General features: G+C 57.1%; 4 protein-coding genes across 4 annotated transcripts; 1 reads left to right on the top strand and 3 right to left on the bottom strand.

Moving 5' to 3' along the window:
- Positions 1 to 207: 207 nt before the first annotated feature.
- Positions 208 to 4,723, bottom strand: H310_12171 (hypothetical protein). Its single transcript, XM_008879152.1, has 4 exons — positions 2,784 to 4,723; positions 799 to 2,637; positions 674 to 739; positions 208 to 627 (listed from the first exon to the last, which is right to left on the bottom strand). Exons 1-4 carry the CDS (start codon positions 4,692 to 4,694, stop codon positions 274 to 276), a joined length of 4,170 nt encoding a protein of 1,389 aa, XP_008877374.1. The 5' UTR covers positions 4,695 to 4,723; the 3' UTR covers positions 208 to 273.
- Positions 4,724 to 5,162: 439 nt separating this feature from the next.
- H310_12170 (hypothetical protein) lies at positions 5,163 to 9,694 on the bottom strand. Its single transcript, XM_008879151.1, has 4 exons — positions 7,825 to 9,694; positions 5,876 to 7,711; positions 5,759 to 5,824; positions 5,163 to 5,684 (listed from the first exon to the last, which is right to left on the bottom strand). Exons 1-4 carry the CDS (start codon positions 9,610 to 9,612, stop codon positions 5,328 to 5,330), a joined length of 4,047 nt encoding a protein of 1,348 aa, XP_008877373.1. The 5' UTR covers positions 9,613 to 9,694; the 3' UTR covers positions 5,163 to 5,327.
- An 822-nt stretch (positions 9,695 to 10,516) lies between these two features.
- Positions 10,517 to 15,256, bottom strand: H310_12169 (hypothetical protein). Its single transcript, XM_008879150.1, has 3 exons — positions 13,390 to 15,256; positions 11,440 to 13,215; positions 10,517 to 11,387 (listed from the first exon to the last, which is right to left on the bottom strand). The coding sequence occupies exons 1-3, from the start codon at positions 15,232 to 15,234 to the stop codon at positions 10,947 to 10,949; spliced, it is 4,062 nt and encodes a 1,353-aa protein (XP_008877372.1). The 5' UTR covers positions 15,235 to 15,256; the 3' UTR covers positions 10,517 to 10,946.
- Positions 15,257 to 15,751: 495 nt separating this feature from the next.
- H310_12168 (hypothetical protein) lies at positions 15,752 to 20,287 on the top strand. The gene is made up of 3 exons (XM_008879149.1): positions 15,752 to 19,640; positions 19,692 to 19,757; positions 19,805 to 20,287. The coding sequence occupies exons 1-3, from the start codon at positions 15,930 to 15,932 to the stop codon at positions 20,150 to 20,152; spliced, it is 4,125 nt and encodes a 1,374-aa protein (XP_008877371.1). The 5' UTR covers positions 15,752 to 15,929; the 3' UTR covers positions 20,153 to 20,287.
- The last annotated feature ends 1,407 nt before the right edge of the window (positions 20,288 to 21,694 follow it).

Genomic DNA, 21,694 nt, shown 5'->3' with positions numbered 1-21,694 from the left:
GAACAGTTAAGTGGATAATGGCATAGTGTTTGACGACTTAACGCGAGTGCAATTTGCACGTCAAATCCAGTCATGTCCCTCGAGCTTAGTTGCGGTACGTGGTCTGGCAAAAATGCTAACGTTTGGGGCGTATGGAGCAAAAGGTCTCGCAGCGCCATTCGAATGCCATGTTTGCCAACGATCTCTCCGATGCGTCGCGAGGCCACGTTGTGTACAACACAAATCCATGTAGTATTCACAGAGGGAAGTCGATCAGATGCTTTGGCTGCGTGACTACAAATACTTGTGGGCAATGATGTGAATGTAGTTGTCCAAACGTTTGAATCGGTTGCCAAGGCAAAAGTCGATTGCAGCTTCGAACGCCTTGGCCGCATCGTCGTTGGACAGGCCAGTGAGACACACTTCGACGAGATGGTTGATGTCGTCCCGACTGCGCAGCTCGGGCATGTCGGCAGGGATCATGAGTAAGAAGAGCGTGACCATCAAATGCACATGCTTGCGGAGGATATTGAATGCGCGGGTGCATGTGTCGACGAACGCGGCGAATGATGGCGAGTCGCGGCCGCCCAGCACGTGGGCCATCTCGGGGGTAAACACAAACGGAGTCTTCTCGCGCTTGATTCCAAACTACATAGGCGTCGTCATCGGAGCTGCCAAGAAAGTTTCGTCGTACCTGGTACTTGACATGACCCAAAAAGTGCCCGAAATCAATGTGAAAGTACCGTCCGCTGTGCGTCATCTAGCCCAGACGCAGCCATGACAGGGCCACTCTCAAACCCGGTGTATTCGAGACCTTACCATGATGTTATCATTGTGGCGGTCGCCAATGCCGAGCACACACGTGGCGACGCAGTAGCCTGCGCAGGACCGGTGAAAGAGATCGACTGCATTCTTGAGACTCTTCTTGTCTTGGTTGTTGGCTTGGATCCAGTTGGAAAAGCTCGTGTCGTCGAACGCGCCCCAGTTGCCGACGCGCTTGTGGATATCGGCCGTGGTCACCGCATTCAGCACAACTTGCAAAATCCCGGTCATGGGGCCCGTTGCGACGCATTTGTACGGCTCCATCGCAAGGTCCATCCCCTCGGCGCGCCACAGCTCGTCCATGACACGGATCAGCTGCAGTGTCAAACTGTCCTGGCGAACGTCGTCGCCAGATTTGAAGATGACGACGATGGGGTCGCCGCCGACTTCGGCGTTCTCAAACACGAGCCACAACGGGAGCTTGGCAGACCCCATGACTTTGCACTTGCTCACGATGAGCTTTCCGACTTCGACGCGGGGATCGATGGGAAGCTGGAACGACGACGGAAGCGTCTCGTTGAGCTCGTCGAGTTTCTTGCGCATGTCCACCTTGATATCGTCGAGGACTTTACGATTCGCCTTGAGTTGCTTCACGTACTGGCAGATCGCCTCGAGCTTGCCGGTCGAGCTAAAGAGCGACGCTTGGAGGTGCAAGATATCGCGCATCTTGGACGAGGACACGTCCAAGAACGTGTTGAGGAGCGTGCCGTAGCGTTCGCGGTACTGGTCGTTCTCGCTTTCGACTTTCAATGCCCAAAACAAGTCGAATCCGATTTGGTTGGGGTTGCGCAGGCCGCGCTCGATGAGCTGCAGCGCCAGCGCCGACGCGTGGTGGTTCTCGTACTTGATTGCTTGCACGAGCTGCGGCAAGAAGTAGCTGTAGGTCGTGTCAGCCATCTCGTTGAGCTGCTCGACGGCAAACTTGCGAACTTGGTCGTTCGAGAATTCCGCGTCCAGCAGGACGAGGTAACCAGCGGGATGCGTGCTAGGCTCCCACTGCCGCAACAAATGTAGTGCTTCCTTGGATTCGATAGGGTCGACCCAATTCACGCACGAGAGGATGCGAGGCAGGGCTTCAAACTGCTCGATAAACAAGTGGCGGTGGGTCCATAGCACGTGCTTCTGAAGCTTGTTGAGTTTGACGAGCGGGTCTTGCTGCATCAGGAGCTTGATCTCTTCTAAGAGGCTCTCGTTGTCATTCGCGCGCAGGGACATGAACGGGTCGGCCTCGGACACGGACGACGTCGTTGCGGACAGAACTGTGCTGCTCAGGAGCAAGCTGCCGCGAGTTGTGCTACTGTCGCAGTCGCCGTCAATCGAGTTGGCCTCGTATGCGATCGCGCGGATCGCAGCCATCCATTCCTCGCGCTCTTGCTTGGTCTGGGCGCTCATCAAGTACACGCGCGACTTGTTGGCTGGCTTGAGCTTGAATCCCCACGTCTGCTGCTGACGGCGGGTGTTTTTGTTGACGGCGTAGGTCGTGTACACTTCGTTGAGTTGGTCCGCAATGAGGACGGTCGCGCCAACGAGTTGAATGGACTTTGTCGACGACGACTGCGGCGTGTCAGCATACGTGAGTGTCGCTGTCGCCTGGTTCAAGCTGAACCATCGGTCGCGCCACTTGCTCATTGTGCCTTGCTGGCCAAGCTTCTTGAGCCATCCTTTCTTATCGATCGCAATATTGACAAGGCTGCCGTTGTTGCTCCCGCTGGACGTCGTCGCCGCGCCTTCCTCCTCGACAATGTCATCGTCGGGTTCTTCCGCTTCGTCGACCGTGGCTACTGCATGATCACCGACTTGAAATTGCACGTCCGTGGGGTAGTTTTTCCACGAAAGCTACAAGATATCAACGTGACGACTCAACCACGTCAAAGGGGAAGCCTCCTCATGCACGCATCAAGCCCACGATCGCCTGGAACGACCGCGCCGTCCGACACACATACGCGAACGCCACGGAAACGTCATGACGCCGTCGTTAGTACCTGCAAGTACGGCTTGGCGGGGTCGATAATGTGAGGCACGGGACCAGTCACACACCTGTACACGTTGGAAAGCAGCTGCACGTACGAATCACCTTGAACAAGTAAGCCGTCCACGTCAAAGAGATTGATTGCAGTCGTGGCAAGGCATTCGCGGTCGTCCAAGCTGAGGCGGCCGCCGCCCGACGAGTCCTTTTTGCCGCCAAACAGAGTCACCACAAGCCGGGCACTGCGTGGGATTTCGCGGATCTTCAGCTTGGAACGGAACCACGTCGGGCGGTCCCACACTGCCATGTACGCGACAGGCATCGACGTGTCATTGTTCATTGGCAGGAGCTTGGTCTCAGCTGTCTCGATCCAGTCTTCGAGAGCGACGCCGCCGTCAAACAACTGCGCACGGATCGCAACTTGAAAGTACATTAGCGGCGCGGTCTCGATCGACACTTCGTGGGACGTGCGTTTGATTTGGGCGGTGTGGCCCGGCACTTGGAGCGTCCGATGGACGCAGAATCGAAGCGACTCGTTCAATTGATAACTTTTCGCAATGAATTGCGATGACACGGCCGACGGCGCCGCTTCGTCAAGTGCGCCAGTCTTGCCCAGGTCGAACGACGACTGGCTCGTTCCATTCAAACGGACGCTGTCCCCAGACGACTGTTGGTTGTCGTCGTCGTCGTGCAATGGGTGGGCACCACGGGATGATGTATTCACAACCGCTGCCAGGGACGTCAGGCGCTGAGAGCTCTTGGACGACGCCATGGACGACAGCGCCGCGTTGAACGACGGCGTCGATTTCGTGCGCGCCACGGCCGCGTAAATGGACGCCTTGGACACGACCGAGAGCCGCAGCGTTTTCTTGGTTAAGAGGCACTCACGAACATACTGGTAATCCATGATGAGTCGCGTCGGTTCGATGAGGTAGTCTTTGAATCCGGTGAGTTTGAGCACGTAGTCGGTTGGCGAGTACGGCTTGAGGGGGACAGCGTCGATGGCGTGTTCGTAGCACGAGAAAATGTGGTCGATAGTCTCTTGCACTGTGAACGTGCGCTGGAGGTTGAGGCGAACGTCGGTTTTGGCTGTCGCCCGGACCTCTTGCAAGCACAGCATGCGGCGGAACTGCTGGTTAATTACTGGGAAGGGCACGGTGTGGCACAGCGCAGTGACCCACTTCATGTACTCGGCTTCCGAGTCAGCTTGGAGGACCCAGATGCGGTTCGTCGTGACTAGCTCGAGCGCCCACCACAGGTCCTTCTCGCCCGATGGTTGCAACGACGTGAGTTTGTCAAGTTCGACGACGCCTTTTTGCAACTTGGCGCGTTCCGCTTTCGTCAGCTTCGGGTGGGGTTCTTTGCCGTAGTACGCGATCACGTTGCCCTCGAGTTGCATGAATCGACTTTTCAGGGCGACGTTGCCGACTCCGCGCTTCTTCAACCAACCGCTTACGGCGACGGTGTCGGTAGGCCCGGTGGTGGAGGTGTCGTTATTGTGCGATGGATCTTCCTGCAGCAAATCGGTAGGAAGGCGCGCGACGGTCTTGATTACGGTCATGAGCGCTCCGCTCAAGGAATCCTGGAGATCTGCCGCCGGGTTTGTCGAGTTGTCAAATACATCATGAGTCGCCCAGTCTCCCTCTTCAAGACGATATTCCGGTGCTGTGGCACGCAATTCCAAATCTTCGAGCGATGTCCCCACATGCACATCCTGCAGGATGGCGGACATGGCTTCGCGTAACCGAACGCTTTCTTTGGAATGGATGAGGTTTGGAACGGGATGCCACGTCGTCGTTCCTTGGTCGCTGTTGTTGTCTTCGTGGAGTTCGCTTTCCAAGGGTGCATCCCAACTCAATCCATACGGGTTCAGTTCGTCCATGGATGGAAGCAGCATGTGCGCGTCGGTCGTCGCGGCTGCCGCCATTGGGAAGGTCGTCGGTCGGAGCTCCAAAGGGGAAATGCAGGTCATCGCTGCGGTTATCCGGATGATCGCGATGCGGGGGGACATCGAATTGCTGGGTTTTGTATCGAGGGGATGTTCCGGATAAAGCTGGACTCAATTCAGCACAACGTGTCGCAGCTCTCGCATGTCGCCGCCGACAGCACTGGCCTGGCCTGCCAAGCCCCAAATGAGCCTCGTTACTCCTTCAAACGTCACCGTTGTGCGGCAGCGAGCCAGCTACATTCATCGACACAGCCCGATCTCGTTGGAATTGCGACGATCGTATCCAAGCTGGACATGCAGATTTGTCGATGTTTGCAAAAAGACAGACTGCACACACACACATTGCTGGAATTGTCGCCCGCAGCAGAGTCACCGTCAAATAAGTACTCCGTCCGATCGTGAGCGCATGCGTGCCGGAGGACTGGTGCTGCTACGCGTGGCATAAAACTACTAAGGCATCCATTCTCGTCAGGATCTGACACAACTCGTCCTTGCTGCATGGCGAGTGTGGACCAGTTTGCAGCAGCCAAACGTGGGGCATCTAACACGAATGGCCACACTCGACGCTTGGTCCATGACACTACAACGCTTTACGAAATAAATGGGGGAGGTCTATCGATGCTTGAGGATGTGGAATGTGTTGTCAATGCGCTTCATCGTGTTGCTCATGCACTGGACGATGAGATCGGCAAAGTAGGCAGCGGCGTCTTCGTCCGTCAACTTTTGCGCCGTCACTTCCACGATATGACTAATGTCGTCGCGGTGGCGCAGCTCTGGCATGGACGCGGGGATCATGAGCAGCAGCAGCGACACCAACAGGTGCATGTGTCTTCGCACGACGTTGAACGCTTCCCCGCACAGCATTTGGAACCGCGGGAACTCGTCGTGTCCTTCCGCTGACGTCGGTTTGAAAACGTAGCGCATTTCGGGCGTAAACACAAACGGCGTTTGCTCGCGCTTGATCCCGTACTATGTCATGCATCCGTCAGTTCATCTCGACCGCTCGATGTGCCATCGCTCGTGGCCACTCGCGATGGCTGTACCTGGTACTTCATAAAGCCCAAAAAGTGGCCGAAATCAATGTGAAAATACCGCCCTTGCTTGGTAATCTACACGCCATGATTGCATCCGCCGTGCGAAATGGATGGCTGGCAACGCACCATAATGTTGTCGTTGTGGCGATCGCCAATGCCCAGCACGTACGTGGCAACACAGTACCCAGCGCACGACCGCAAAAACAAATCCACCGCCGTCCTGTAACTCCGCGGGTCGCCGTTGTTGGCTGCAATCCAACTGGCAAAACTTGTGTCGTCAAACGCGCCGATGACGCCGCCGCCGCGCTTGTGGATGGCGGCAGTCGTCACTGAGTGCAGAACAACTTGAACGAGACCGGTCATGGGGCCCGTCGACACGCACTTGTACGGCTCCATCGCGAGGTCTTTTCCGTCTTCGCGCCACATTTCGTCCATGAGACGGATCAACTGGAGCGTCAAGCAGTCCTGACGGACGTCGTCGCCAGCCTTGAAAATGATCACGACGGGGTCGCCGCCTTCTTCGGCGTTTTCAAACTCGAGCCAGAGCGGCAGCTTGGCCGAACTCATAATCTTGCACTTGTGAACCAAGATCTTGCCGACTTCGACGCGCGGATCGATCGGCAACTGGTACGACGACGGCAACGTTTCGTTGAGCTTGGCGAGTTGTTCGCGCATGGCCGCCTTCATCTCGTCCTTGCTCTTGCCGTCGTGGTGGAGTTGCTTGACGAGCTGGCAAATCTGCTCAAACTCGCCCTTCTCTGAAAACAACTTGTCCTGGAGCTCGAGGATCGATCGCATCTTGCGCGAGCACACGTCGACATACGTGTTGAGGAGGAGTCCGTACCGCTCCTTGAACTGATCGTTGTACGACTCGACCTTCATGGCCCAGAACAAGTCGAACCCGATCTGGTTGGGGTTTTCGATAGCGCGCTTGATAAGGTGTTGGGCCAGCGGTGACACGTGGTGGTTTTCGTACTTGAGCGCTTGGACAAGCTGCGGCAAGAAATAACTGAACGTTGTGTCGGCCATCTCGCTCAACTTTTGGACGGCAAACTCGCGGACACCTTCGTTTGCAAACTCCAAGTCGAGCAGCCGAATGTACCCCGCGGGATGGCTCGCCGTATTCCACAGCGACAGCATGCTCACGATTTCGTCGACTTCGGTCGAGTTGTTCCAGTTCACACACGTCAGGATCCGCGGCAACGCATCAAAATCGTTCTTGAACATGTGGCGGTTCTTCCACATGATGGCCTTCTCGTACGAACTCAACCGGTACAGCGGGTCGCGCGAGATGATGTGGCGCAGATCGTCCACCGCGCGCATATTGCTGTCGACGCTACCCACGCTCGACGCGGACGACGCGCGCTGCGTGAGAAACATGGACGACTGGGGCAGCGTGAACGACCGCAGCATCGAGTGCCGCGCCGAGTCTTGGCTCGACATCGAGTGGAAGCTCATCGCCATGCTGCTGTTTGTCTCGGTCTGGTTGTCCTCGTCGTCGGAAAAGGTCTCGCCGCGCGCGACCAATTTGATCGCAGTCATCCATTCCTCGCGTTCCTGCTTGGTGCTGGCGCTCATGACAAACTCGCGACTGCTTCCTTCCGCTCGGAGCTTAAACACCCACGTCTGTTGTTCCTTCTTGGTGCTCTTGGACGTGACGAACGTCGTAAACTTGGAGTTGAGCTCGTCCGTGGCCCACACAGTCGCCCCGAGGACGTTGATCGTGTGCTTTGCCGGTGTGTGGACGTCCTCACCGTACGACAACGAGTTGGTTGTCTGGTTGAGCGAAAACCACCGGCGCTGCCACTGCGACAGCGTGTAGTTTTTGCCCGTTTTCTTGAGCCATCCCGATTTTTGAAGCGTTTGGCTGCGATGGGTGTACGCCTTCTTCTTGGTGGCTTCGTACCCATTGCCTTGCGACCAGTCGAACGCAATGTCGGTGTGGTACGACGACAGCGAGATCTATACATCGTTGTGTGGCAGGTGAGTGCCCGGAACGCCAGTCGAGTGGTGGAGTACTGGAAACAAACTCGAAGCACCGCGTCGCACAACTGCGACAGCGGGCAGTCACTTACGTGAATCAAGGGCTTGTCCTTGTCGACAATGTGCGGCACCGAGCCGTAGTGGCAGTGGTGGAGGTTATCGATCATTTGAACGTATTGCTCGCCTTGGGAGATGAGTCCTTCCACGTCGAACACGTTGATGCCGGTCGTGAGGATGCGCTCGCGGTCGGACCCGTCCGTGTTGTTCGAGACCGCACCGCCTTGGTTCTTGCGCACGCCGTAGAGCGTAAACACGAGGCGGGCGGACCGCGGGATCTCGTTCAGGCGAGTTTTGGTGCGGTACCACTTGGGCTCGGACCACACCGCGATCAAGCCGTCGTCCATCTGGGCCTTCATGCGGATATCGGTGGTTTCAATGGGTTCTTCGATCAACTTGCCGCCGTTGTACAACTCGACGACAACCACAGCGTTTGTGAAGAGCAACGGCCGCCCCTCGACACCCACTTCGTGCGCATCACGCTTCAAATGGGTCGTGAAGCGCGGGATGTTGAGCACACGGTTGACACAAAACCGGAGTGGTTCGTGGTAGTGGCAGCTCTTGCCAACGTTGTTGGCCGACGTGTCTTGGTTGGTCGCGGCCTGGGCGTCATTCTTCCAGTCCCCGCCCAACGTGGTAAAGTTCAAGTTTGATCGGGACGACTTGGTGGCGAGCAAACACACTTTTTCGTTATACAAGAGATCTTGGGACTGGCTGAGGCCCTTGAGCAGCTCGGGGCCGTCAATTTTGGATCGGTGGACCAGCGTCAAGCACACCGTCTTGCGAGTGAGGAGGCATTCGCGGACATGCTGGTAATCGCTGACCTGGCGCGTCGGATCGATCATGTAGTCGCGGTACCCAGTCAGCTTGAGCGCATAGTCGTTGGGGTCGTACGGGTGGAGGGGCACGGCATCCAGCATGTTGTTGTAGCATTCAAAGATGTGCTCGACCGTCTCGGCCACCGTGTACGACGGCAGAAGCACCAGACGCACTTCGTTCGCAGCGTTCGCGCTCACTTCGGCAAGTTGCAGCATGCGGCGGTAGATGATGTTGACCGAATGGAATGGCACCGAGTGACAAATGGCCTCGACCCACCTTTGGTAGTCGGCTTCCGAGTCGGCCGCGAGTACCCACGTACGGTTGGTCGTGACAAGCTCAAAGCCCCATGCAACGCTTGGGTCGCCGTGGGGCTGGACAGCCGACACGTCGTACAAGTTGATGACTCCCGTGACCAGCGATGCCTTTTCGTTGTTCCCGAGCATCAATCCGTTCTTCATCGGCTCTTTGCGATAATACGATAACTTTTTGTCTTCCAAGTCGAAGAATCGCCGTTTGAATGCTTTGTTGGTTTCGCCGCGCTTTTTCAAGTTGCCAAAGACGAGTTCGGACGGGTCTTTGCGACCGGCGCATGCATGGGGATCTATCGTCAGCAAGCTCATGGGCAATCGCGCCACCGATTTCAGCGTCGGCGGTAGCACGTTTTTGCTGTTCTTGTGGGCAATCCAATCGTCGCTTTCCAAGCGGTACTCGGGTGTATTAGCACGAATTTCGAGCTTCTCTGTCGATATTTCTTCGTGCACTTGCTTTAAAATCGACCCGATCGCTTGGCGCAGTGCCAAGCTTTCTTTGGAATGGATCAGGCCCGGGACAGGCTGCCACCGCCCGCCGGACGGGCCACTTTCATGTTGTGGTTGCGATGCCGACGCTTTGTTGTGGCCGTAGTGTGCAAACGGGTTCAAGTCACTGAAGGCAGGCAGCTTGCCGGACTGTGCCAAGGACTGGATGTCCAGGCCGTCGTATGTTGCTGGTGGGGCACGACTCATCGGGCTAGACGTGCAGGCAGCTGAAGAAGCAAGTGGCGGCGTGTTAGGTGCTGCCTGTGATTCCCACTTGTGGAGATGCCTGACCAGCTCTTTACAACACAGTCACGAATATTTTTATTCAATTGTCCCGACTACAATATTAATTCGCAACCGTCACCTATATTGCAATTCATTTTTTTAAAGTCTAACTGCTTACTTTCCTTCGGAAAAAATTTTGCGTATCCGGATAAATCCACTTAGTGTTTGTATTGGAATCGACCCCGTCCGGATATACCACCAGCGCAACCTACCAGCCAATTGCCGCCACGAAAACTCTGCCACAACAGTTCCGCGACCTCTATGCCATGTTTTGTCGCATGAAGCACGGGATGCGGGCGGTCGTCGGACGCGTGGCTCTGTGGCCACAAGTCGTTGAGTGTGCTTGGTCGAAATTTCAAATGTTCGCTCCACCCGCGGCTGACGTCACGTTGCTGGGGCTGGAGGCAGAGCCGCGAACGATCGGGAGTCGTGGACGAAACGATAACGCATGCTCTTTGGCCCTTTATTCGAAACCACAGAGGACGCAACCTGTTCGAATATGGCGGCGGGTTGAGCCACCTGCGCCAAGGGGGCTGACATTGTGTGCCACAAGGACGACCAGTCTCGAACAAATCCAACGCGCGGTTGTGGGATTGTGCAATAAAACGCAATGCGTTTTTTATGCCGGTCCCACAACCGAGGGCCGACCCCTCCGAGCGAACGAGCCCCCGTCCATGCTATACGTGGAGAGATTTCGCTTCAGCAATCCAAAGCGCCTCTGACATCTCTTGTCAGGTTCATCGTGTGGCTCATCACTACAAACGGATGTCGTGGCAGAGCGAGGAAGCCACGGTCCGTTGCGTTTTATGTTTTGATTGGTTGCTGTATTTTCACAAGTGTAGGTGGGGCTGTAACGGTCGGGAACCCCGAAACCCCCGACACATGAACAAAACGACGCCACGACCACTCGTGCCGGCTCAAACGCCCGACGAAGCTCGATGTCTAAAGCGTTGCTTCCTCTACCGGAGAGAGGGGTACACGAGAGGGCGACGCTCGGAGTTCCTTGTCGGCCTGCGCTTGCGCACTCGACATACCGGTCGTTGGATGGGCAAGCCATCAGTCGTCGTTGTGGTGCATATGCAGCACCGGCACAACGAAATTCCACATGAAAGCGACGTAAACCCGTCAAACAACCCAGGCGATTGTCCCACCCATCACCACGTACCATCGAGTCGTTCGATGGTTCAGCGCAATCGTGCGCAGTTCGTTCCCGACGGCGCACAGGATGCACGACGTCATACAACCGGTTCGTTAAGTTACTTGGAATGTTTCCACGCATGCAAGTAGTCATCGACCGACTTCCACTTGTCACGGAGACACTTGTCGATGAGCTCGCCAAATAAACCAAACGCGTCGGCCGGGGACATGGTGGGATACAGCGACGCAACGACGTAGTTGATGTCCTGCGCCCGTTGCAGCTCGGGCATGTCGGCCGGGATCATGAGCAAAAAGAGCGACACGAGCAGGTGCATGTGGCCTCGCACCACGTTGAACGCTTCGCCGGCCGTTTTGGCAAACCGGTCGAGCTCGTCGTTGCCCGTCAGCTTGGTTGTTTCGTGGAAGACTTCGGCCATGGCGGGGGTAAATACAAACGGCGTCGTCTCCCGCTTCCACGCAACGCCAGCGACGGGCTGGTACTTGATATATCCCAAGAAATGGCCGAAATCAATGTGGAAATACCGCCCTTGCTGAGTCACCTACAGCGACCCAATGTGTGCGCCGTGGTGTTCGAGTGAACGAGAAGCGTACCATGATGTTGTCGCTGTGGCGATCGCCAATGCCCAGCACGTACGTCGCGACGCAGTACCCGGCGCACGACCGTAAAAACAAATCGCCCGCCGCTTTGGCAGCCGAGTCCCGCGGGTTGTTTTCTTTGATCCAGTCGACAAAACAGTTTTTACTCAGCACTCCCGTGGCCTTGCCAAAGAGTTTCCCTGTTGCCGCGCGAGTGTGGATGACCCTTGTCGTGACGGCATTCAGCACAACTTGCAGCATCCCGGTCATGGGGCCCGTCGACACACACCGGTACGGCTCCATCGCGAGGTCTTTGTCCGCTTCGCGCCACATTTCGTCCATGAGACGAACCAACTGGAGCGTCAAACAGTCTTGACGGACGTCGTCGCCGGCCTTGAAAATGATCACGACGGGGTCGCCGCCTTCTTCGGCGTTTTCAAACTCGAGCCAGAGCGGCAGCTTGGCCGAACTCATCACTTTACACTTGTTGATGACCATCTTGCCGACTTCGACGCGCGGATCGATCGGCAACTGGTACGAGTTGGGCAAATTCGCATTCAACTCGGTCAGCTTCTCCCGCAGCGCTTTCTTCAAATCGTCTCCCGCCACGCCACGGTGATGCAGTTGCTTGATCTCTTGGCAAATGCGCTCAAACTCGCCCTTCTCTGAAAACAACTTGTCCTGAATCTCGAGAATCGTTTTCATCTTGTGCGAGCACACGTCGACATACGTGTTGAGGAGGAGCCCGTACCGCTCCTTGAACTGATCGTTGTACGTCTCGACCTTCATGGCCCAGAACAAGTCGAATCCGATCTGGTTGGGGTTTTCGATGGCGCGCTTGATGAGGAGTTTGGCCAGGTGCGACACGTGATGGTTCTCGTACTTGAGCGCTTGGACGAGTTGCGGCAAGAAATAACTGAATGTTGTGTCCGCCATGAGCGCGAGCTTCTCGACGGCGAACGCGCGCACAACGTCGCTGGCGAATTCCTTGTCCAGTAGAGCAATGTACCCAGCCGGGTGCGATGGCGCGGCCCACCCGTCCAGCAGCGACACAGCTTCTTGGACTTCGCGGGCACTGAGCCAGTTGACGCACGTCAGGACCCGAGGCAGCGCCTCAAACGTGTCCATGAGTTCGTGGCGGTTTTCCCACATGACCGACTTTTCAAACGCGCTGAGTTGGTACAGCGGGTCGGTTTGAATCAAATTGCGCAAGTACTGGAGAACTTTGTTGCCGGACCGGCAGGTCACGGACGACAGGGCTCGGCTTGGGAGGAGCTTGTCATCGACCCAGTCCTGCGACGCCACGAGCTGGAGCGCATGGATCCACGACTCGCGCTGCTGCGATGTTTCCGCCGACAAAATGTACTCGCGATTGCCATGCGCGGGGCGGACCTTGAACACCCACGTTTGAATTTCGCGGCGCGTGGTCGCCGTCAGTTTGTCTGTGATTATCTTGTTGAGCTGGTCGTCGCGAACGATCTCGGCGCCGTCGAGCGGGATCACTTGGAGCGGGGCGGGCGACCCCGTCGGGTGCTCCATGTACGACAGCGTGCGTTCGCGCTGGTCCAATGCAAACCACCGCGTCTTCCACGCCGTCGTTTTGTGGTTCTTGCCGGTTTTTTGAAGCCACCCCGCGCGATTCAGGGTCGGGTTCCGCGGCGACAGCTTGGCCACTATGTCGTCATCCTTCAGCGTCATTGGGAACTCGGTCCCGACGGCAGCTTGGTTGGCCGGGCTCACGCCCCAGTCGAATTCGACGTACTGGTGGGTGTGTTCTGTCTCGACAGCAAACTAGACAGCAAACGTTAGCACGATGGCCCGTCGTCAAAAACACAGTCGACTCGGTCGTCGCAGCAAAATAGGCACACCATCCGTCGGTTCCATGCCGTCGAAGGACCAAATCACGCGCGGATCCAGGCTCGATTTTGTGTCCAGAAGAAGAAGGGGGTCGGCCCATACATGTACCTGCAAGAACGGTTGGTCCGTGAACACAACGTGCGGGACGGCGCCGGTGACGCACGTGTGCGTGTTGTCGAGAAACTGGACAAAATGTTCGCCGGGGACCAAGAGACCGTCCACGTCGAATATATTCCACCCGGTCGTCATGATGCGCTCCCGTTCGTCCAACGAGGATCCCGATGCGACGCCGTACAGAGTGAACACGATGCGGGCGGCGCGGGGAATGTTGCAAACTCGGAGGCGCGTCGAGAACGCCTTCGGGGCCATCCAAACCCCGATCAGGTTGGGCGGAGTAGTGCTGTCGTCTTTGGCCACGTGCGGCAGGCTCTTGAGTCGGATGTCGTTGGTCTCGCCGATGAGTTCGAGGCGCTTTCCGGCGTGGACGAGTTCGATCTCGACGACGCAGTTGGCAAACTGGAGCGGGGCGGTCGCAACGCCTTTTTCGTGCGCCGTCCGGTGGACGTGCGTCGTGTGCCGAGGGATGTTGACAACTCGGTTGATGGTAAACCGGAGGGTGTCCATGCACTGTGACGACGGCACGAGGACTTCGTCCTGGCAGTCGTCCATGTCTTCCATGTGATCGTACTCCATCGTGGTGCAGTTCCAGCTCGGCCGGCGATGCGACACCTGGCGATTGCCCGGTCGCGAGCCGTTCGCTGAACCCGACGCCGTGTACGTTTTGAAGATTTCGTCGTCGACTTGGTCGCATGCTTCTTCGATCTTGGACTTGTGGACGAGGGTGAGGCACAGCGTCTTTTTCGTTAAGATGCATTCCTGGACGTGCTTGTACCGGCCGACGGGTTGTCTGTCTTCGATGAGGTAGTCGCGGTACCCCGTCACCTTGAGGACGTACTCGGCAGGGTCGTACGGATGCAGCGGCACGGCCTCGAGCATGTTGAGGTAGCAGTCGAAAATGTGCGCGACGGTCTCCTGGACAGAGCAGGATGGCAGGGTCACAAGCCGGACTTCGTTTGCCCCCGACGCGTCGACCTCGGCGAGCTGCAGCATGCGGCGGAACACGATATCGACGCACTGAAACTTGACCGTGTGGCACAAAACGCGGACCCATTCCTGGTAGTCCTGGTCGTTCTCGGCCACGAGCATCCACGTGCGATCGCTTGTGACGAGTTCAATCATGTGATTCGTCGGCTGTCCTTGAAATGGACGGACGAGGGTGACGTCGTCGAGCTTGATACTGCCTTTGACCTTTGGCGCGCCGCCAAACAACCTCCGCGACGACTCCGGTGGCTTTTCGTAGTATCGCATCACTTTGTCCTGGAGTACCATGTATCGCCTCTTCAAGCTCGAGCTGGCCGACTCGCCGCGTTTCCACAGGTATCCGTCGTGTGATAGGTGGCGCCCCGTTGCAGTGTGCGGCGACGAGATCGCCTGCCCCGCCTTCGACATGTCGAGAAGATTGAGCGGGATGCGTGCGACGGTCTTGATCGGAACGTCGATGCTACTTGCCTGAGCATTGTGCATGACCCAATCGCCCTTCTCCAACCGGTACTGCGGCGTGTTGGCGCGAATTTCGAGTGTTTCCGCCGAAGTGTTCTCGTACACTTGGTTCAGAATAGACCCGATCGCGCTTCGCAGAGCCATACTCTCTTTGGAGTGCACGATCCCTTGCATCGGTTGCCAACGTCGATGGGACTTGCCATTGGACGCGGTGGTCGCGGCAGGGACGCTGCCGTAATGTGCGTATGGGTTCACGTCGTGGAAGTCCGGCATGATCACTCCGCCATAACCAGAGATGGTCGAAGGCCGCCCCATGACACTGAACGATTGCTCGTCATACGTGTGGGCGCTACTGCCCCACCGATCGTCGTCGGAGGAAGCGGCTGCAGCCATGGCTGGCTTTCCCAGTGGTGCGTCGAACGTAAATGGCCCCGCAGACGACGATCATCCGGATATTCCTGGCACTGCCTTCTCACGGATATCGACATGTATACAAATACCAAGTCCATACACGTGAAATCCGGATAAACCGTGGAATGTTCGACCCCACGACCGCTTTGCCCATCAAAATCTATGTCTGTGACGCATACTAAAGTCAGCATATTCTTATCCAGACAAATCTCCGAGATGGCGTAGGCACGACAAAGCAGGGTCACGCGCGCGCACGCCTTCCTGCTTGATAGCAGTATTGTCTTTGCCGTGTATTTTGTCGTAGTCACGAGGGTAGAGCTATCGGTGGCGACACGTGGATGAGCGGGTCAGAACTGGGCCGCGTCGTTGCACGTAGGGTCTCGAATTTTTCTGGATTTATCGTTTTCGACATAGAAAAATCAGTTTACAATAAGCGAAAAATCGATAAAATCAAGATCGGCCCTCTGATTGGTTGGAAATTACAATCGACACAAGCCGTCGGATCCTCACTTGTGGTGTCGAGAGTCCACCACGGAAGTCGAGCCCCCGCTACCGAGCACCGCCGCAGCCCACAAACATTGCTTGACCTTCATGGCGCGCCGTGTGCCGCCCAAGCGCTAGGGGTATCGTTGCTTTTGTAACGACAGTTCGATCCACGACGAGATCTCTTGGTGAACATGGTGGTTGGGGTAACCGCCGTCGTCAACCTGATGATCAGTATTCCAGGACACGACCAACACACGATGGCCGCGCGGCGTGGAAGCTTCCTGTCGACTACATTCTCCCGGGGATCGAGCTTCACTTTACCGCCACCGGCCCCCACCTTGTGCTCCAACCCATCCACATCACCATCGTCCACGACAGGCGACGCGGCAGGAGACTCCTTTGGCCTCCCCATTCCTTCCTTCCACGAATTGAACCCGTACGCCCATTATGGCACACACGCACCGTCACCGCTCAAGGACAATGGAAAACCCCACAGTGTTTCGCGGTGGCAGCCCGTACCTGGCCTCATACACTCAAAGGAAAGCTTGGCGCTGCGGCAGGCAATCGGTGATATCCTCACCACCGTCCACGCACATGTCACTCCAGCCACACTCGAAATCCGAGCGACCACACCGGAATATCGACTGGAATCGGACGATTGGATCGGCCACGCAGGTACCTCGAGCACCGGCGACAAGAACACGGTCAAGGCCGTGGCGCGGCTTCCGATGGAACTCCTCGAGGTGGAGGAGTCGTCCGCATCGTCCGAGTCGGCGCCGGCGTGTTCGGTCTCGGGATGGCTCAAGAAGCGTGGCGAAACCAACAAGGCGATGAAGCGGCGGTACATGGAGCTCGAGGACCGCGCGTTATGCTATTACAAGCGCAAGCCGGAGAAGCAGGGGACAGCTTTGCCGGTGGATCAAAAAGCGGCGGTGATGAAGGGCAAGATTGATTTGGATTCGGTGTCGTCGATCCAGCCCACCGTAATCAAGGGAACGTCAGTCACGTGGGGCATCGACCTCGTCACGACGAATCGCACGTGGACGCTGCAGGCTGAGTCCGAGGCGGATTTCCACATGTGGGTCAAGTGTTTGTGTCACTCGGTGCCGTTCCATTCGGTCAACGTGGTATTCCGCCGCATGCTGCAGCTTGCCGAAGTCAGCGCGTCCGGGCCGAACGAGGTCCGCATGGTCCTGTTTCCGTTCCACACGGTGAAAGACACGGTAGATCACGTGTTCCAGTGCTACCAAAACATGCTCGACGCGACGCCCCTGCGCCAGTACGACCCCTGCGAGTACGTGCTCAAGTTTACCGGGTTTCGCGACTTCATGCTCGACCCAAACCAACCACTGGGCAAGTATCAGCACGTTGCAGAGTGCTTTCTCACGCGGAAGACGCTGTGCCTCACGTTGGTCCACAAATCGTACATTGACGACGCGCTCAGACAAAGCCAGGTGGGCGCGCCGCTATTCCCCGCCACGGAATTCCTCAACTCGGTGCACCCCGCGCACGGTACTTCGATGGCCATCACGACGCTCGGCGCGGACTGGAAGTGCCCTCGGCTAGCAATGGCGTCGCCCAGGTCCGCAAACAACACCACCGGAGCAAGTCGAGGGACGGTGGTGGTGGCCAGCGGACAGGTCGCCGTGGTACCCGCTGTTCGCATGCACGTCCACCGAGTCGTCAACATTCCCCGGTTCACGTGTGCATTAAAGAGAAGCGCCCACGACGCAGGCACTGTGGAGCGGAGACCACTGACGTGCCAGAACGTTGTGGTTCGTGTCGAACTGTACGATGGGGGGCAGCTCTTGGAAGTTGTGGGCGAGACAAGTGAGGTCCCGTTGTGTGCGATGCCGGCAGGGACAGATGCTATGTTTGCGCAGTGGGGACGAATCTCGACCGAGTCGCAAAATGCGGCAGGTCCTGTCTGGCTTGAGAGCCAACTGCGGCTGTGCGATGCGCCACGGTCGACTCGCGTGGTACTTTCGTTGTGTGGAGGTGGGGGATCGAAGCAGCAAGACGGCGTCATCCTGACGACGGGTTACAACCTCTTTGACGTCGATTGCGTCTACAGTCAAGGGGAACAGTACATTCAGCTGTGGGATAATTTGCACCACGCCAGGCATGGCCCGGTGCCGCATGTTGTGGTGCCGGAACGCCCCTTTGTCCATCTCGAGTTGCAGAGCAACGACGCGGCGATTGTGTTTGACTGGCACGCGCAACTCCAGCTCCCGCCGTCGCCCCCCCGCCCCGTCGTCGTGCAAACCGCATTCACTGAACCAACGTCGTCGGTGCCGTCCCCGCCCCGTCCCACCCGAGTCACTCGTCGCGCCGACTCGGTCACGAAGGAAGGGTGGCTGAAAAAGACGGGAAAATTCCACTCGCTGACGAATTGGCAGCCAAGGTGGTGCGTCCTGAGCCAAGGAAACGGTGCCTTGTACTACGGCGATGGTCCGGCAACTCGGCACAAAGGAGCGATCCATCTTGCGCAAGGCGCGACTGTGACCGCCGCGGACGAGCTCAACGAGACGTATACAACGTTTGCGGTGAGTAAAGGCACCCGAAAGGAGCACCGCACATGGGTCTTCAAGGTCAAGTCGAATGAGAGCTCACGGGAGTACGTGCTGTGCGCCGCGACGCGGCAGGAACGAGACGAGTGGATGCTAGCAATCAAGGTCGTGGCCAACGGGACCAACATGGAATCCGTCGCCGACCTACGCCAGCTATTGTTGCGTGATCCGCTCTTCCAACTCAGCGAGTACCAACAATCGTTGCTCTGGCGCCAGCGCATGCTGTTCGTCGACTCCTTCGAAGCGCTGCGGCATGTGCTGGGGTGCGTCAACTGGCACAACGCAGCCGAAGTCGCCGACATGCTTGCGCTGTTGCCTCAGTGGGCCAAGCCGCAGCACCCCGCGGCGTATCTCTCGCTCCTTGACATGCAATTCTCCCACGAAGGCGTGCGGCTCTTTGCCGTGCAAAAGCTGAGCGCGATGGCCGACTCAACCTTTCGATGCTTCTTGCCGCAACTCGTCCAAGCACTCAAGTACGAGAACCATCACGTGTCGCACCTGGCCAAGCTCCTCATCCAGCGCGCTATCGAAAACCCCAACCAGATCGGGTTCGACTTGTTCTGGGCCATGAAGGTCGAGTCTTACAACGATCAGTTCAAGGAGCGGTACGGGCTCCTCCTCAACGCGTACGTGGACGTGTGCTCGCGCAAGATGCGCGGGATTCTCGAGCTTCAGGACAAACTGTTCTCCGAAAAAGGCGAGTTCGAGCAGATTTGCCAACACGTCAAAACGTTGGCCCATGCTGGCACCCCCAAAGACGAGATGGTCGCCGCACTGCGCGAACGACTCACGGCTCTCAACGCAACTCTGCCCACGTCGTACCAGCTCCCGCTTGATCCCCGCGTCGAGGTCGGCAAGATCGTCGTGCAGAAGTGCAAGATCATGAGTTCGGCCAAGCTGCCACTCTGGCTCGAGTTTGAAAATGCCGAAGAAGGAGGCGACCCCGTCGTGATCATTTTCAAGGCCGGCGACGACGTCCGTCAGGACTGCTTGACGTTGCAGCTTATTGCTCTCATGGACGAAATGTGGCGTGAGGAAGGGAAAGATCTCGCGATGGAGCCGTACAAGTGCGTGTCGACGGGCCCCATGACCGGCATGTTACAAGTCGTCCTCCACGCCGTGACGACAGCGGCGGTACACCGACGTGGGGGGGCGCTCGGAGGCATCTTTGGCGCGTTCAACGACGTGAGCTTCTCGGACTGGATTGCAGCCAACAACGGCGACCCGCGGAGTTACAGGATGGCGGTGGATTTGTTTTTGCGGTCGTGCGCTGGGTACTGTGTTGCCACGTACGTGCTGGGCATTGGCGATCGCCACAACGACAACATTATGGTGCGTTGCCAGCCATCCATTTCGCACGGCGGATGCAATCATGGCGTGTAGATTACCAAGCAAGGGCGGTATTTTCACATTGATTTCGGCCACTTTTTGGGCTTTATGAAATACCAGGTACGGCCATCGAGCGGTCGAGATGGACTGACGGATGCATGACATAGTACGGGATCAAGCGCGAGCAAACGCCGTTTGTGTTTACGCCCGAAATGGCGTACGTGTTCGGCGGGGTCGGCACTGACGACTTCAAGCGATTCCAAAGGACATGTGGAGATGCTTTCAACGTCGTGCGGCGAAATCTCCATCTCCTCGTGTCGCTGTTGTTGCTCATGATCCCCGCAGACATGCCCGAGCTTCGAACGCGCCACGACATCAGCTACATCGTCGAAGTGTCGGTCATGGAACGAACCGACGAAGACGCGTCGGCGGGGTTTGCCGCCCTCATCGTCGAGTGCATGAACAACACATTCAAGCGCATCGACAACACGCTGCACATTATCAAGCACCGGTAGCGAGCGATGATAGAATAGAGAATAGTTGTGGGAGGGCTGGTCCAAGGAGGGCCACGAAAATATGTTGTCCAGTTGGATTTTGCCCTTCGACGAGGTTCCTGCACCGCAAGTGGGCAGCGAAAACATTGCAACGACTGTGGATCGATGCGGAATGATTGCCACGGCGCTCGTTGGTTTCCCCAGAGTGCCCCGAAGCGCACCGCCCTTGCAACCACGTGTTCAAATGTTCAAATGGAGGGGGAAGAGCAATTGACACGCTTTGTGCTGCTTCTTCAAGTGTAATTCAAAGTGATTGCAGCTCAAGCAAGTGCCTTCGTCAGCGGCGTCTGGATGCACGAATGTGCTTCTGGGTGTGTCGGCTGCAACGCAACGAAACCGCGTGACTTTTGGTGGCTCAACTGACGAGACCCTTTCTTCCCATCCAACGCACAGGATGATCGACACTTGCATCGAGATGTCGGACCCGAATTAACCTCGGCATGGCATCCCCAGGCTCCTAAGGATGGTGGCGAGCGACCACCGCAACCATGCATGCTTGCCCCATGACAAGCAAGTGGCAATGCCATCGCAAGCTGGTCCATAAATGGATGATGCAAGTTGATTCGCACCAGAAGTGGTCATATACACTAGGGCAGTGTCCACCAGGTGGCATGCCAACCATTGAATGCAGTACCATGGACGTCGGTGACGCAACGGCCTTTGATGTGCCATGGGCTTCAAATTGTTCCCACATCCTGCCACGTCAGACGTGTCGTCGGTTCGGCGAAATCCCAGCGTCTGATTGGCTGGATGCGGATCCATTCACGGACCGAGGCGGCTGGGGCGCCGGGCCGTTGTCAGGCCACTGTCGCGCTGTGTCTGTCGGCACAGCGTCTGCGTCCAGAAGCGTTCGCGGAATTGCTGCAGGACGACGCGACAACGCGATGGATAAAGAGAGGATCGCGGGAACTCTGTGAAGCATATGTAGCCCCCATGAAAACCAAGGTTCTGTGCGAGGCATTCGGCGTTGGGGACGCTGGAATGGGGTCTATCGGACCTGATAGATAGCTGAGCCCGCCCTCGGCGCGTCCGCTCAGGCAAGCACTTTAAGATACACGGTGTACCGTATAGCAGTTTGTCGGCGCTACAACGAGCAGCACTGCGATCGAGCAGGTCGTTCGTTCTGGCACGGCAACCGAATCTCGTGACGCGGTCGGAGCATGCCACGAATGCGTTGAAAGGCACACGCTGGGCTATCGGCCGTCGACTCCACAAACAACAGGTGAGCGCGCAAGGTGAGATACATCGCCGTCGGACATATGATACCATAATATATCCACTGTGGTATTATTAAACGGCGCCCTATTGCGTCAACACATGTCCAAACGTCGCGACGACGGCATATGGCGAAAAAACGCGTTAAACACGAACGCGATGTAGCGGGGACGTCCCGATCCACAGGAGCAAGAGAAATCGTCACCGAGACATCTTCGGTCGCGATGACCTTTACGGACACGTGCGATACGCTCAACGCACGGCAACGACGCGTTATCTTTGTGCTGT

Source organism: Aphanomyces invadans (genome assembly GCF_000520115.1).
Source record: "Aphanomyces invadans strain NJM9701 unplaced genomic scaffold supercont1.36, whole genome shotgun sequence".
Taxonomy (NCBI): Eukaryota; Oomycota; class Saprolegniomycetes; order Saprolegniales; family Verrucalvaceae; genus Aphanomyces; species Aphanomyces invadans.
The sequence above is the reverse complement of the archived record's forward strand: the minus strand, read 5'-3'. Positions and strand labels throughout refer to the sequence as shown.